Source organism: Rhineura floridana, chromosome 2, assembly GCF_030035675.1.
Source record: "Rhineura floridana isolate rRhiFlo1 chromosome 2, rRhiFlo1.hap2, whole genome shotgun sequence".
Classification (NCBI taxonomy): domain Eukaryota; kingdom Metazoa; phylum Chordata; class Lepidosauria; order Squamata; family Rhineuridae; genus Rhineura; species Rhineura floridana.
This window is the reverse complement of record NC_084481.1, coordinates 157,844,042-157,861,417: the sequence shown is the minus strand read 5'-3', so window position 1 is coordinate 157,861,417 and position 17,376 is coordinate 157,844,042. Positions and strand designations below refer to the sequence as shown.

Here is a 17,376-nt window from a genome sequence, read left to right as displayed (position 1 = left end):
TCTTGATAGGGCACACTATTATACCTACCATTGAGCAGGGCAGATGGAATATAAGGTGGACTGTGCAGGTCAAGGGTGCTTTGGTGTTGATCTGATGTACAACTAGTCCATATATTTTTAAAAGTCAGGCAAGCTCTAACTGTTACTAACAGAAAGCAGGGAAAGAATCAATGGGTTGCTAAACAAGTGGTATCTTTTGCTTATTACTTGCCCTACTAGCACCTAGCAAATTGTACCTTGGTACATTCTGTTCTCTTGTTGTGGCAAACTGTGATCTGCATGACATCAGCTCTCTTCATGTTGAAATCATGAACCCTTCATGGATACAAATATAATGGGCCTTTTGTATGGTTCCCAATTCCATGGACACAGTCTCGATGCATACAGTTGGATACCCCTAGGATTTCAAGCATACCTTCAGCTGAATGCATGGACATTGGGGACATAGACAGTGGGCACCATCTGTTTTCTTCCCCATGCGTTCACTGAATGTGTGAAGAACCGTATAGACTGGTCATTTGGTAGGTGATTAGGATAGATATCCTGAAAAATATCTTCAGTCTATGCCTCTCCTAGTGTTTCACCCCATCCTCTAGAACAGTGGTTCTTAACCTTTTCTACTGTCAGCACCCCTTGGATTTCCAAAATATGTTCTCTCACCCCCTGAAAAAATACCATTCATTTTTTATTTTATTTTAATGAGTGTTTTAGCCTAACTTAGCTAAGATAGATGACAGTTTTCCACAATCTTTGTTAGGGCCTCGCACCCCTAGAAAAAGTATCTCGCACCTCTGGGGTGCATGCATCCCAGGTGAAGAACCACTGCTCTAGAAAAATGGTCAGGTAGCTGACATGAGTCGAAATGGGAATGTATGTGCAGCTCTGGCATTGCAGGCTGCTCAGATTCATGTTTTGATCAGATTCGGCTTATGCAAACTAATTTCATTCATTATATGCCAAGACAGTCATAAACCCTGCCATGTAACTTGTGCTGTGAGTGGCCCACTGATGCACATTGTTTTTAAAAATGTATTTCTAGGAGCATACATCGCTTTGTTCTGCTGTACTTACGCTTGTTCTTGGGTATGTGAGAAATACTAATCACCAACTAGAGATACTAAATTTATGTTCTCTTCAAAGTGATGCTGGGGCCTTTATGTTATGAAGCAGTTCCAAATGTCTTTTGACTGCTTTCACGTTGCACTGGGGATGAAGAAGAAATTCCGTTTGGTTCGCATTTTAATTACTGCAAATCTCTAATTCACACTTCCGGAAACAATAGGCAAATCAAAATCCAACTACCCTTCAAAATCCAAATTTTTCCAAATTTTTCATGCAGTTGTCGAATGAAAAAATGAGTACAAAAATGACTACAGAACAGAGGAAATAATATAATAAAAATTAATCATATTAGGGGAAATTGCTTGTAAAAAGTGATATTGGACAAAATTCCATTAAAATGTATATAATAGAAAAGTGCACCTAAATGCTGACAAATTTTAATGACAGATTTTTCTTTTTTAAAAAAAATATGTAAACGAATGCAGAAATATGGCAAATTGAAGTTAAGATAAGAAAAATAAGAAACTGAGAGAAATCAAAATCAATAGGTGTGTCATCACTGGAGCAATCTATCAGTCTTTTCTGAAATGCATCCCCACATCCAAGGACATTAAAACATAGCTTCTATGACATATGCCATTTTCACAAATCTTGACTGAGGTTAGAATGAATCCAGGTCATAACAAATAATGCAGTGGCATTCATTGCAAACCCTATATGGATCTTGAGATTCAGCATGCTAGGTTGCATTCTAACTGGCTGTAATGGATTACTTTGTGTGCAAGCAAAATGAGCAAAACGACTGCTGTTGGTTCTGTGAGCTCAAAGGGAAAGACACATACTAGAAAGATGCTTGGTTTTATTACCAGTAATTAAGTATTCCCAAAACGTAGAGTGGTTTCTAACATCTTAAATAAAATAAAATAAAATAAATGAAGCCATATATTCCTATTTCCCTAAGTGAGGTTTGCTTCGAGGAAAGCTGCAGCAAACATGGTCTCTCTAGGTTGGTATAAATTGTAAGACAGCATATAATTGGATTGTTGTGTGTGTGCAGTGGCTTCTCTATCATCATTTTTCATCATTGAAAATCCTTAGTCCCTACCAAGAACGGGCAGGCTGCTTCTAGTAATGGCGCTAATACTAACACATGTTGCCCTCTTTCTTGCTCATGGGGATGCTGCATGCTCTTCCAAATGCTTCTCTGCAACGTTCTCAAATCCAGAAGTTTCTTGCGCTCGGTACATCGGTAAGCTTTACACTCCATCGTCTCTGCTAACTGTTAATGAATCACTAAGGTGTTGCAAGACTGTTGTTTTTGTTAATAAATATGTTCACAAAAGAATTTAAATAGATCCACATCCTTAGAAGATCAAAACTATTACCTAGCCAGTTTAACAGCTGAATTATCAGCTCAGGGGTCCTACATTGATATCCTCCCATCTGGTATCTTCCGATTATTATTGTTTTTAAAATCAATAGATGTTTGTATATCCCTGTTTCATTTTGAAGAAAAATTACCACTTTTTATTTGCAAGAGAGAGATACATATTATTTATGATACTTATATCTCCCCATCATCATTAAACAAATGTAGTATGAACTTCCCTATAATTAAGTTAAGGGAGATTTCTCCATAGGAGCCCCACACCCATGGATCCCAAAAGCCACATAGAAAGTTTACCTGGTGTCTACCATCATGGCTCCATTGTACCCATTGCAAGGTAGAGGAGGCTGATCTTTTTGTTAACGAACTGATATAGAAATCTGAATATAAGGACCCGGTTGTTAGCTCTGACACATTATCCACATCTAATCTTCATCAAGATACTTAGGCTCCATCTCTACTATACATTTAAAGCAATATCATACCATTTGAAACAGCCATGGCTTCCCCAAAGAATCCTGGGAACTGTAATATGTTACGGGTACTGGGAATTGTAAGGACGCCGCTATTCCCCTCTCAGAGCTTCCTGGGAAGGGGGATTGATTGTTAAACCACTCTGGGAATTGTAACTCTGTGAGGAGAATAGGGGTCTCCTACCAACTCTTAGCATCCTTAACGAACTACAGTTCCCGGGATTCTTTGGGGGAAGCCATGACTGTTTTAAAGCAATATCATTTTAATATATAATGCAGAAGGGGCCCCCTCAGTCTTTCTATGCCTTAAGCACCCCACCAACAATAAGCAAGCTAATGAGCCATTTTATTAAATGCAGAAATTAATTCTGTAGGGAAACAACTGAATAGCGTTTGAAGTCCCTTACAACAAAATGCTGTATGCCCCTTTTCAACAGAAATGAGGCAAAAACTGAAGCACAGCCAGTTGATGTCTGGGAAATCCTCCGCAATGCTCCTCCATCAGAGTATGAGAAAATTGCTTTCCAATATGGCATCACTGATCTGCGAGGAATGCTGAAACGCCTCAAACGCATGAAGAAGGAGGAAAAGAAAAGCACAGGTAAGACAATATAATTCTTTTCATCTTTTTTCCTTCACAAGAATTATCTCCTTTTAGGAAAAAATATTGTGCGAAGCAAGCAACCCCTAAAAAAACAATACCATACAAAAACCCCTATGAAACACCATTTCAAATGTGTGTGTCATTCCCCCCACACCTATTTACTGTCAAGAAATGAACAACAGGCTCTAGAGAATTAGAGGTGAGGACCAAAAGTGAGAAGGGTAGCAGGTAAATGGAAGCGAACGAAATGTGGAGGTAATAGTGGGAGCTTATGAAAAATCTGATGGAAGAATGCAGCTTAAGTGAATGAAATGGAGAAAAGGAAGAAACATCTGAATAATGCTTTGAAGTTCTTAATTAGCTTCAAACATAAGTAAGCAAGTGTTTCATTAAAACACACAAAAACAAAAAGTTGGGAAGTGGACATTCACCATGTGTTAGCTTAGCTGAGACAGTACTGTGCTAAATTGCTATTTAGACAAGCCCTAAGATGTAGGAGGATGAAAAAAATACAGATCCTTTGTGTGTGTGTCCCCCGCCATTCAAAGTTACATTGCAAAACTAGCAGGGTTTGAAGAGGACTGGTCTTTTGATTATGTAAACCCTTTCTTCCCCAGCCTTTGTCAAGAGACTGGATCCTGCCTACCAGACTGACAAAGGTCAGAAGATCAAGTTAATGGTGGAACTTGCGAACCCAGACGATGAAGTGAAATGGCTGAAAAATGGGCAAGAGATCCAAGTGAGCGGCAGGTAATGGAGAATATATAATAAATGCACATGGAAAAGCGCAGATGGTGAAAATTCTAGTCATCATCAGGAGGGGGGAAATGAAAAAATAACATATATCCGAAAGATAGAGGGAGGGAATAATAAAGTGTTTGTGTAGATGTTACAATGGGAGGGGATGCCTGTTACCGTGTAAGATAATCAGTACACAGGTTTTAATGACTGTCTACTTTTTCTCCTGTTCGATCTCTGCGCCTGGAACTGAACCCCATCAATGGTGTGTCCCTTAGCAAGTAAGTTCTCATAGTATTCTTTCCCTTTTGTGATTCGGTTAACTTTCCTTTCTTACCATATTATGGCAAAATTATTATATAATAAGCCCATTATCAGCATCAATGCTGTTTGGTCAATAATGTTTCTTCATGCACTCTCCAAAGAACTGATTACTTCTTTTGTAGCTTTATGTGCCATAAGGGAGAGAGGAAGGGCTAGAGTGCACCTTCCCATGCCCCCACATCAAGATGGGACCAGCTAGTAATAAAAAATAAAAAATCACTGTTTACTACCATGACCCAAGACAGGGGGTTTACAATCTAGGATTTTATTCTCTATTAATACCTTTGAATACTATTTGCATTTTTCCAGATACATCTTTGAGTCTCTTGGAAATAAGAGGATTCTGACCATTAACCATTGCTCACTAGCTGATGATGCAGCATATCAGTGTGTGGTTGGTGAGGAGAAGAGTTTCACAGAACTCTTTGTAAGAGGTGAGCATAATTAATTATCATCATTTTATTGGGATGTGAGAAATCCAGGTTCAGGTCTAGAACTGTGTCAAATGTTTGACCTTGAATGTTTTCTAGGCAAAACATTTTACTTTTGCCGCTGAAAATAAATCCTACCTTCTACTATTTTGTGCTGTGATTGCTGTCCCAATCTGTTGCTGTTTTGGCACCATTTATAAACTTTTATCAGGACTTCTTCTTTCCCCTTACCTAGTTGGCTTAGCTCATGCAGTGATCATATAATGAATGTGTTGACATCATGGAGGTTTGTGACCAATCAAATCTGATTATGTGGTGATGTCAGTTGTGGGCAATTAAAGCAGCGTTCTCACTCTTAAACCCCAAGCCAACTCTAGTCATGCCACATCTAAATGAGAGCAATATAATATATAAGGACAATATACACATTCAGTATACATTCTGACAGGTATCCGTGTCTTGCAATGATGCATTGCATTATGGCGGTTTCATTTTCATAGCATCGTGTGGTAAAACAGGAAACACTGGCCCAGGTGCAAATGTAACGGGGAAGAAAGAATATACTTAAGAATACTTCCATCCCCTTTTGAGTACCTCCTTAAAAATGGGACACTTTTTGAAGGATGAGGAAAATGCTCACAAAATTCCACTCCCCCTGCCATGTCCTCTTCAACTTAAAGATAGTCACTGAGTAGATAGACTGAGGCTACAGTCCTAAGCCCAATTGAACTCTGAGCAAATATACATAAGATTAGGCTATCCCATCCTACTCTGAGCACCTTGGCAGAAGGGTGGGATACAAATCTAATACATACGATTTAAAAAATATAACAAAGCAGTTTCACAGATTATATTAAAACTGAAATGAAATGGAAATGCACTGCCTTCAAATCGATCCCAACTTATGGCGACCCTATGAATAGGGTTTTCATGGTAAGCTGTATTCAGAGGGGGTTCACCATTGCCTCCCTTTGAGGCTGAGAGGCAGTGATGGGCCCACGGTCACCCAGTGAGCTTCATGGCTGTGGGGATTCGAGCCTTGGTCTCCCAGGTCGTAGTCCAACACTTTAACCACTACACCACACTGGCTCTCTATATTAAGACTAGAGACTTCCAAAAATGAAATAAGCTCATTCTATAATCTCTCATTATGTTTCTTTATTAGTTTGGGGGGACGTAAAAATTAAACTATTGGTTGATTTTAGACACGGCCCCTTTGTGTGTTTTAAAATGGAGATAAATTGTATTCCTAAATACACTTATCATTTGGGGGGGCAGATTAGAAGGGTAATGTTTATTTATTTATTACACAAATGCATGATGGGACCATGATGGGACCACAATAGGCAGATTGTTGAGGCATTAAAGTTTAAAAAACTAATAAAACATTGGTCTGGTTCTATTTTTCAGTATGAGTCATGTCTTTTGAGCACAAGCAAATAAGACCTTTTACTTCTCTCTGAATTAAACTACAATTATTAGGTTGGACAACTGCGGGCAGGATGGGGGAGAGAGAAAGAGAGAGAGAGATGAAGAGAAGGGGGGCATGGTCCTGAGATTTACAAAAAGTCAAGAGTCATTTATGTGAAGTGAACAGAGATCCTGGATGGCCACAACATTTAGCTTGAGCAGGAAGGTTAGGGAATAGAACAGAACAGAGTGAGTTCCTTCAAGTATAGTTTCACTGGAGTCAGAATAGGCTCCAGCCTACCCAGTGTACGCAATGCCTGTGCAGGGTAGACTGAACCTGAAGCTGGCCTTAGTCTCCGCACAGGCACAAGAGGAATGAGATAAACATTTGAAGGATGTTCCTGAGGTGAGAAGTCCTATGATGGTTGTTTCCAGTTTTGAGTGTGCCTTAGGCAAAGCAACCTATGGGAGGCCCTGGCAGGCAACAGTCCTTCAAACAGCACTGAGCTTCTGAATCTAGCCACCATCTTAATTTCCCACAGCGCTTCTGACACCCTGGGATGTTGCAAGAAATTAAAATGGCAGTGAGACCCACCACCTGGCACTGATCAAAGGATCTGAACGAAGTTTAATACAGGACCCAGGTGTTGCTGGTTGGCCCTGTTAGAGAGCTGGAGCCCTGGCAGCTGCCCAAGGATGTCAGGTGCTGACCTTATCCTGAGTTTAGCAACAAAGCTGCAGAGGCAGGCTCTGAAAAAGATGTGTTTTGCAGGATGCTTAGTGGTAGGAATAGGATTTGCCTTATTTGATAACTCACTAAAACATATTTTAAAAAAGGAGAGCCCTTGGAATAACAAAGAGGCAAGCTCTGAGGTCCATTCCCTTTCCTCATCATTTTTTCCCATTTTTCATTTGAAGGGAGTCACTGACTCACTCATTTCCTTCCTTCTTCCCCACCATCCTCCCCTTCTGTCCCGTTGAGACCTTGCTCTGGTTTATACCAGAATGTTTTAGATTTAATTTCCTGGGTGGGGAAGAGCTTAGGCACTCTTATATTACACAGTACAATAAAGTGTGCCAAACAAATTTCTGATTTATTGTTAAAAAGAAACAAAAGAGGTTTATATCTTGCTACAGCTGAATATCAGTTGGAAAAGCTGGATGGGAATTACAAAGGTTTTTGTTGTCTGCATTCCTCTCTCTGAAATCAGGCTTCCTCCTCATTTTTAGAGCCTCCTATCCTGATTACTCATTATTTGGAAGACCAGGTGGTCATGGTTGGTGAAAGAGTCGAGTTCGAAATTGAAGTTACTGAAGAAGGGGCTGCTGTGAAGTGGTAAGGGGTGGGGAGATATGGATGACTAAGAAATGAGTGCAATTTCCCTCCAGGGCTAGTAACATGAATGCCCCACCACCTCTCTTGTACAGCCAGATGAGAAGGGACATAACAGGTCCAGCTGATCTGCTCTCTGAGGCAATAAATAGAAGGATAGAGATGTCAAGACGAGACAGACACTCAGTTTACATTTATCGCATTCCATTTTAAAGATAGGTCTAAAGGCTGTTACAGTTTTCCAAGAAGACCTCCATTTAGGAAAGAAAATGTACCACATTGCTTTTGAAGTGTAGTGCAAGTTTTTATTTATTTATTTATTTATTTCCCACCCTTCCTCCCATTAGGAGCCCAGGGCGGCATTATTTCCCTCAAGTTTATGAGTTAAGACAAGTGTTGTTAACCTTTTTAGGCACATCTGGAATTTTGAGGAAGGTACCAGTCACGAAAGGGCTATCATGGGGTGTGCAGCACAACACAAAATGGCTGCCCATCTGAAAGAGTAGCAGAAGAGATGGGACTACAAAATGGTGCAGGCATGCCCTATCATCAGCTCCCCCCCACACACACATAGGGAAAGGCACCTATATCAGCCACCACTACACTTGCTCAAAAAGAGAAGCTGTTTGTGCCTCTCCTCTGTTCGGAGGAGGAAATGGGTGTCCAATCCTGGCATCCAATGAAATGCGGGCATGTTTAAGGAGAGGCATAATGTTCAATGTAGGAAAGGCTGAGCTAGTGCAAATAGGAACTAAGCAGGAAGTGTAAACAGTGGTCACATCTACACTATATTTAAGCACATGGTTTCTCCCAAAGAATCCTGGGAATTGTAGTTTGTTAAGGGTGCTGTGAATTGTAGCTCTGTAAGGCATAAACTACAGTTCCTAGGACTAACATTTCTCATTGTGGATTTTTGAGCAGATATTTACTATTTGTGGGCACTATAGAAGGTACTGGTAGACATTGTGGCACTCACATGTGTTATGTTGCTGAACTCTGAGTTAAGGAAAGCCATGGTATATACCCATTTCTCTCTCTGATGTTATCTTCTATTGCGAGTATTAAGTTCAGTATAAAATGTGGTAACAGCAGAACTGCATAGCTGCAAAGCAAATAAAAGTTTCTCAAACTCAGTGTTTGCCTTGTGATGCTAAAGAGGGAAGAAACCTTTGTAAAGGAGAATCAGCAGGCATGAAGGATATGCTTAAGAATTCCTGTGCCACTGACTCTCTGAATGTGGTGGATAGTAGTGGCTTGGAAACGCTCAATGTGATGAGGGCAATATACCCTTCATTCTACTTCAGAGTCTGCCCTTTGCATCTCACCACTAACTAAAAAAATGACAAGTATCTGAAAGAGGGTCTTCTTGGTTGTGGCACCCAGGATGTAAAATGGCCTCCTAAGAGAGGTCCACCTGGCCCCTGCTCTGTCTGCTTTTCAGCAGACAGTGGGGATGCTTTTATTTAAGTGGGCCTTGTAAGAATTGTGATTTTGTGGTGTGTTCTCCTGCTTTCCAAGCTGTTTTCAACAGCTGTTAGCTTTGTTGTTTGTTTGTATTGCTTTTATATAAGCCACCTTGTGTACTCTTGTTAAAAAATAGGGTTTACATTCACCAACACTATCAACATAGCAAGCAAGTCTCCACCGTATTTTATTTATTAAAAAAAAAATCAAAACATTTCACAACATACAATATAAAATCCACTGAAGCCAAAGAAACAACAACATCAAGTAAATATTATAAACTGCAACCATCACACACACACACACACATACACAAACACATTCGTGCCTTTCAATAGCTCGGGTGGCACAACTGCCACCTGGAAGCTGTTTCAGGCACCCTCCTGTGACTGCTGTAATGTCCTTCCTTTTACTTGGATCCTCTCGTGCTTGTTCATAATTGCAAGCGACGTTGGTCAAAGGCATTTTGCTGCCTAAGGCAAATGACAAGAAAGTGCCCTTCATTTCACATGCAGAAGCTGATCACACTGACACTAGAGTCCTCCACTGTACTTGCTTAGGGGGGTGCAGGGCAGGCTGACGCAGGCAGGTCTATCTTCAACACTTGCCCACTGCTCTATGTGGTGGCAGCTTGCTGCCTGCTCAGAGAAATGCTGCAATGCACCAGCATGTGTCACATGAATAGAGTGATATATGAGAACACACAGAGACACAGAGAGAGAGAGAGAGAGAGAGAGAGAGAGAGACTGCTGGAGTGCATGGACCAGTCTGGCTCTCTCTCTGCCTGCTTGCTCAGTCAGGGACCTTTCCCAGTGGCACCATCTGTGGCACATTGGGAGAAGGTAACTGTTTTCATTTCTTTTATTCATATATTTAGAAAGACGTATAGACTGCTTCATGACAAAACTGCATACATAATAAACGTATCTATAAAACACAACTAAAACCCACAAAACTGTTAAAAACAAATATACATAAGTTAATTATGAATAAAACCACAGATAAAATCAGCAAAACTTTAAACAAACAAACACAGATAACTAAATTATATGTTTAGGTCAGCTTCTGGAAATAAAAATGTTTTCAGCAGGGATCTAAAACAATATAGACAAGTCAGTCAGCCAGTCAGCTCAGGCCAGCAACAAGCAAGTATTGCCATAACCAAGGTGCTGGCTCAGGAGGCCAGGAACAGCTGGGAGGAACAATCTCGGGATGAAGAGCTGCTGACCCCCAGTATCCACTGCCTGAGGCCACTGCAGAGCCTGCCTAGATTGCAAGCACAAAAATGTAAGCTGCTTCTACAATATTTACAGGATTCCCGAAGCAAAAGCGTTATTCATCAACTGCTCTTTTCAGGGATGGGGAGGATAAATAGGCCCATACAACTGACGATTCTGAATTCATTACACATATGAAAATATAATACAAATATACATTTGTTGTTTGGTTTTCATTTAAGGATGTCTGGAGATGTCAGGTGGTATGGGATGTGTGGGTGTATAAGGATGTTGGATGTATCTAATCTTTCCCAAAACATAATGCAGCTGTCACTATCTGATCCTGTGGCTCATAGCTGCTCCCTGAAATATAAATACTCATTATAGAGTATTGATAGCTATGGAATGGATAGCAGACAAGAGTAGAAATGCAGCTGTTCCAGCTTTAAGTGGAGTCAGAAGCTTGAGGAAGAACTCTGCAGTTTGCACCAAATCTCTAAAATAGTCCAGGGTCTAACATCATTCTTCATCATTCCAAGGGCATCAGAAATGAATCCTTGTAAACATCGTCAACATGGAGAAATTAATGTTAATTTTTAAAAAGGAAATTCAAAACCATAAAATCATTACAAGAATGACCATTCAGTCTGTATATATGTATATGTGTTTGTGACACATATATGCATACACACACTATATAAAGGGAAGGGCAGGTAATAAATTGAAATAACAACTCCCTATTACTGCTCCATTCAAATTCCATTTGCATGGGTTTTTTTATTTCCATACTACATATACTGGAATAAAATTGTGCCCATTTTATATATGAAGAAGCAGAGAGACTACTAAAGCAGCATTATGATGATCATGTCTTCACAAAATTACCACAAATGGCAACAGTCTTGGCCTGCTTAATCAGAGGCTGAATGTGCAGGTTCCTAGCTGTACCCACTACTTTCTGAAATGCCCTCCTACCTATGTAATATACTTGCAGACAATGAAGACATGGCCTGTGAACAGGACTTGATGTGCTATTGCTGAGCACTGTGAAGGGATGTAAGCTATAACAATCTTTGATACTCTTAGGGAGAAGGATGGAGTGGAGCTTACCCGGGAAGAGGCATTCAAATATCGGTTCAAAAAGGATGGTAAAAAGCACTACCTCATCGTTAATGAATCCACCAAGGAGGATAATGGGCACTACAAAGCAAAGACTAATGGTGGAGAGTCTGTTGCTGAATTGATTGTGCAAGGTAAGATATGACTATGACTAATAATATGTCAAGATTTTTTTTCAGTATATGGAAGCTGGCAGTAACTTGTTCTGTAGTAGAATAATGGCTGATACTAGCTGGCTAATTGTAGGAAAGCTAATTGTGCAGGCCTTCAAGAGCATATTAGGGGGATTGTTAGGTCCATGTGCATGTGTAATAGATATCCTGATAACAACAGGTGCTTATCAAATTCTGTTAAAGTCCCACATGCTCTGGATGTGTCTTTTCCACCTTTTCCAAAAGAATTTCTTTAGCCTCTTATTTTTGTAAAAGCCACACCAACAGCTTCAGTGCTTGGTTGACCTGCTGATGTTTGTGTTGCTTCATCTGCAAAATTCATAACCTCAGAGAAGAAGCTGGAAGTGTACCAAAGTATTGCAGACATGACAGTGAAGGCACGTGACCAGGCTGTGTTCAAGTGTGAGGTTTCTGATGAGAACGTGAAAGGCATCTGGCTGAAAAACGGGAAGGAGGTGATTCCAAATGAACGGATTAAAATCTCTCATATTGGCAGGTAAGTCATGCTTCAGAAAATTAGGCCTGGACACTGTAAGTCACTTGGAGACCTATGATGACTATGATGATGATATAGGAAGAAGCAGCAGCAGAAGTTCCCTTTGGTTGGGAGAGAATTTAATAGGATATTGTGTGGCGAGAAAGAGTTGTATTAAAAAAACCCAGGATTCTGTACTAGTTTTACATAGAAGTAAAAAGCAATCTTCTGTATGAGTGGCAAAGGGATACAAGAAAATGCCCTTGTATTGTGCTCTGTGCGTGTTTTAATAGATGTGAGGAGTGTGTGTATTGGTTCTGAAGAGTTGCATGGAGGGTATGGTTGTGTTACAGTGAATGATTCAAGAATCTCTGGAAACAGCTATATCTTTCTCCACTTTTTGGACATGCACCTGTGAATGCCGTCTATTTTTGTGTTCAGGTGACTGTCAACATTAACCAGGGGTGCCTTTGCGTTTTCAGAGACCTAATTTGTCTGGGATTGTCAACATTCAAACGTACATGCCCATGTTTGCCAAATTTCAGGGCGTTCGCAGTAATACGATTGCCCATGCTATAGGGAATTGGAAATTGCCACTATTTTCTGAAACACTCTCAAACATACTGTAACATATAACTAGGGCTGAATCAAGCCCACTGGAGGCCACAGACAGACCCCCAACAAAGCCATTCCCTCCCCTTTCTTTGGCACACATATGCAGACAGTATGGTGGGCCATTATAGGGAATGGGCAGTCTGTCTGCAATTCCAGTATCTTTCTTCTTCCATTTGGTCAAGACAAGTGAACTCCTTGACTGAGCAGAGGGATGCCCAAAGGTACTGAAGGCATACACAGATACCTTCCTTTCCCTGCCATAGCCTGTAATAATTCAGTACAGTGTTTGCATTTTAATTTCATGGGGGCAGAGTGAAATAGGGTTTTGTTATGCCTTAAGAGGATCTCCAGACATGGATACTGCACCTGCAGTGGACTGGATTGAGCCCTTACTTTTGATTTGATTTTCATAAAGGGGTAGCTTAATAAAGTTAGTGAAAGACAGATGTCATAGTCTTGGTGCTTATTTATTGTAATATAGAAATAAACCTACACAGATTTAGACATATAAATATATATAATATATGCATGTGGTATTCTTTCTTACCTATCCATCCACTCGGAGGATGATGGTCATCCTATATGGAGGTGAATGGGCTGAAACAAAAATGTTTGTTTTTCAGAATCCATAAACTAACCATTGATGATGTAACCCCAGAAGACGAAGCTGATTATTCTTTTATACCTGAAGGATTTGCGTATAATCTCTCAGCCCATCTTCGATTTTTGGGTAAGTGTTCTGGAAACTGTTTTCTATACTTGGTGGGAATGCAGCAGGAACTATTCATTTATTTCTCACCATACCTATGAATTGGACCCACTTGATGTAATCAGTCCAAAGTTCAATATATGAAGAAATGGGAGATTCCCTCTTGGTGATGCCTTAACACAAAAGCAAACAATAAGAATAACAAATGTTGAGTGTTCAAACAATTTCACAAACAAAATCTCAGTTATAACACCTCTGTAAGGTAGGCCAGTGTTATTATCCCCATATTGCAGATGGGGATCTGAGGTTGAGAGACAGCAGCTTGTTTAAGTACATCTAGTGAGTTCAAAGACAAGGTGAAATTCAACCTGGGACTGCCAGTTCACACTGCTTGCTACTGCTCTGTAGAGACTATATCGTAAAATATTGAGTTGGATGCAGACTGCAGTCTTAACCCCAATTATCTGGGAGTAAGCCCCATTGAATTCAGTAGGACATAGCTCTGAGTTTTTCACAAAAATGAGGGGATTGGTAAAAAGAAAGCTGAAAAACAAAGTCCAGAGGGTCACATCACTCGAAAATGCTTGGAAGTTGTTTAAAAACACTATATTAGAAGCTCAACTGGAGTGCATACCGCAGATCAGAAAAGGTACAGCCAGGGCAAGAAGATGCCAGCATGGTTAACGAGCAAAGTCAAGGAAGCTCTTACAGGCAAAAAGTCTTCCTTCAGAAAATGGAAGTCTTGTCCAGAGCTTGGAAAAGTTACTTTTTTGAACTACGACTCCCATCAGCCCAATCCAGTGTCCATGCTGGCTGGGGCTAATGGGACTTGTAGTTTAAAAAAGTAACTTTTCCAAGCTCTGGTCTTGTCCGAATGAAGAAAATTAAAAGGAACACAAACACAAACTCTCGCAAAAGAAATGCAAGAAGACAATAAGCGATGCTAAAAAAGAATTTGAGGAGCACATTGCTAAGAACATAAAAACCAACAACAAAAAATTCTATAAATACATTCAAAGCAGGGGACCATCTAGGGAGGCAATTGGACCCTTGGATGATAAGGGAGTCAAAGGTGTACTAAAGAACGATAAGGAGATTGCAGAGAAGCTAAATGAATTCTTTGCATCTGTCTTCACAGTGGAAGATATAGGGCAGATCCCTGAACCTGAACTAACATTTGCAGGAAGGGATTCTGAGGAACTGAGACAAATAGTGGTAACGAGAGAGGAAGTTCTAGGCTTAATGGACAATATAAAAACTGACAAATCACTGGGCCCGGATGGCATCCACCCGAGAGTTCTCAAAGAACTCAGATGTGAAATTGCTGATCTGCTCACTAAAATATGTAACTTGTCCCTCGGGTCCTCCTCCGTGCCTGAGGACTGGAAAGTGGCAAATGTAACACCAATCTTCAAAAAGGGATCCAGAGGGGATCCCGGAAATTACAGGCCAGTTAGCTTAACTTCTGTCCCTGGAAAACTGGTAGAAAGTATTATTAAAGCTAGATTAACTAAGCACATAGAAGAACAAGCCTTGCTGAAGCAGAGCCAGCATGGCTTCTGCAAGGGAAAGTCCTGTCTCAGTAATCTATTAGAATTCTTTGAGAGTGTCAACAAGCATATAGATAGAGGTGATCCAGTGGACATAGTGTACTTAGACTTTCAAAAAGCTTTTGCCAAGGTACCTCACCAAAGACTTCTGAGGAAGCTTAGCAGTCATGGAATAAGAGGAGAGGTCCTCTTGTGGATAAGGAATTGGTTGAGAAGCAGAAAGCAGAGAGTAGGAGTAAATGGACAGTTCTCCCAATGGAGGGCTGTAGAAAGTGGAGTCCCTCAAGGATCAGTATTGGAACCTGTACTTTTCAACTTGTTCATTAATGACCTAGAATTAGGAGTGAGCAGTGAAGTGGCCAAGTTTGCTGACGACACTAAATTGTTCAGGGTTGTTAAAACAAAAAGGGATTGCGAAGAGCTCCAAAAAGACCTCTCCAAACTGAGTGAATGGGCGGAAAAATGGCAAATGCAATTCAATATAAACAAGTGTAAAATTATGCATATTGGAGCAAAAAATCTGAATTTCACATATACGCTCATGGGGTCTGAACTGGCGGTGACCGACCAGGAGAGAGACCTTGGGGTTGTAGTGGACAGCACGATGAAAATGTTGACCCAGTGTGCGGCAGCTGTGAAAAAGGCAAATTCCATGCTAGCGATAATTAGGAAAGGTATTGAAAATAAAACAGCCGATATCATAATGCCGTTGTATAAATCTATGGTGCGGCCGCATTTGGAATACTGTGTACAGTTCTGGTCGCCTCATCTCAAAAAGGATATTATAGAGTTGGAAAAGGTTCAGAAGAGGGCAACCAGAATGATCAAGGGGATGGAGCGACTCCTTTACGAGGAAAGGTTGCAGCATTTGGGGCTTTTTAGTTTAGAGAAAAGGCGGGTCAGAGGAGACATGATAGAAGTGTATAAAATTATGCATGGCATTGAGAAAGTGGATAGAGAAAAGTTGTTCTCCCTCTCTCATAATACTAGAACTTGTGGACATTCAAAGAAGCTTAATGTTGGAAGATTCTGGACAGAAAAGGAAGTACTTCTTTACTCAGCGCATAGTTAAACTATGGAATTTGCTCCCACAAGATGCAGTAATGGCCACCAGCTTGGATGGCTTTAAAAGAAGATTATGGAGGACAGGGCTATCAATGGTTACTAGCCGTGATGGCTGTGCTCTGCCACCTTAGTCAGAGGCAGCATGCTTCTGAAAACCAGTTGCCGGAAGCCTCAGGAGGGGAGAGTGTTCTTGCACTCGGGTCCTGCTTGCGGGCTTCCCCCAGACACCTGGTTGGCCACTGTGAGAACAGGATGCTGGACTAGATGGGCCACTGGCCTGATCCAGCAGGCTCTTCTTATGTTCTTATGTTCTTATGAGTAGACATAATTAGGCTTGGTCTGTTAAAGTTAGGACAAAAGAGGAAGCTGATTTGCATAAAATGTGCATGTGTTGATTTATATCATGTATAGATGCAAACTTAGAAATTATGGGTTGTATCCAGTGCTGCCAATCTGCTTGCACAACAGACTTCTACTTGTACAACAAAACCTCCCTCTCTTTTCCTCTCCCTTGTAGCCCTCCATGCACCCGGGGCCGGCACCAGAGGGAGAGTAGTGCTCCTGTTCCATAATCCGCATCAGTGTCAGCTCCTGACCCTGCTGTGGATCACAGAGAGGGAGCTCCCAGACACCCCCCATACAACTGTGTAGACCTGCAATGCCCGCCTGCATGCCCTACCTACCTCCCCTGTTGTGAATGCTGGCTGTGCTGCATGCACATGCCTATCATCAACCAAGATGGTGGCCGAGGCTTCCTTAAGGGGCTTATGCCATCAACCAAGATGGCAGCAGAGGCAGCAGCTCCTTAGGGAAGCCCCCACTGCCAACTTGGTTGATGGCAGGCATGCATGCACAGCACGGCCACCATTCACCACAGCCGGAGAGGTAGGTGGCACATGTGGAAGAGTGCCATGGTCCCAGGGCAGGCTGGTGCCCAAGGGACCAGTGATGCCTGGCACTGGCCCTGCACCCTCCTCTCAAATCTGCTCCAGGGTTGGGCAACCTCCTTGAGCAGATTTGAGAGGAAGGTGCAGGAAGTGGAGAGGAATGAAAAGTTCTGTTGCACAAGTGGAACACCACTCATGCAGCATTGATGCAACTCATTATGATAAATTAAACAGAAATAAAATTAATCTCACTATAATGGAGAAGATTTGACCAAGTGGCTGGGGTGCCTGCTCAGTCTGCTGCTGTTGGTCAACTTCAAGTCCCCTGCTGTCCCTTGTC

The 17,376-nt window shown here is 41.2% G+C and overlaps 1 protein-coding gene across 1 annotated transcript in view; it reads left to right on the top strand.

Moving 5' to 3' along the window:
- MYBPC3 (myosin binding protein C3) overlaps positions 1-17,376 on the top strand; it is a 123,945-nt gene that overhangs the window by 48,310 nt on the left and 58,259 nt on the right. Inside the window, exons 10-18 of the mRNA XM_061613178.1 lie at positions 2,288-2,311; positions 3,360-3,523; positions 4,144-4,276; positions 4,543-4,545; positions 4,898-5,022; positions 7,660-7,765; positions 11,530-11,696; positions 12,066-12,231; positions 13,449-13,555. Of these exons, the coding sequence (XP_061469162.1) occupies positions 2,288-2,311; positions 3,360-3,523; positions 4,144-4,276; positions 4,543-4,545; positions 4,898-5,022; positions 7,660-7,765; positions 11,530-11,696; positions 12,066-12,231; positions 13,449-13,555 (995 nt within the window). The remainder of the gene's footprint in view (positions 1-2,287; positions 2,312-3,359; positions 3,524-4,143; positions 4,277-4,542; positions 4,546-4,897; positions 5,023-7,659; positions 7,766-11,529; positions 11,697-12,065; positions 12,232-13,448; positions 13,556-17,376) is intronic.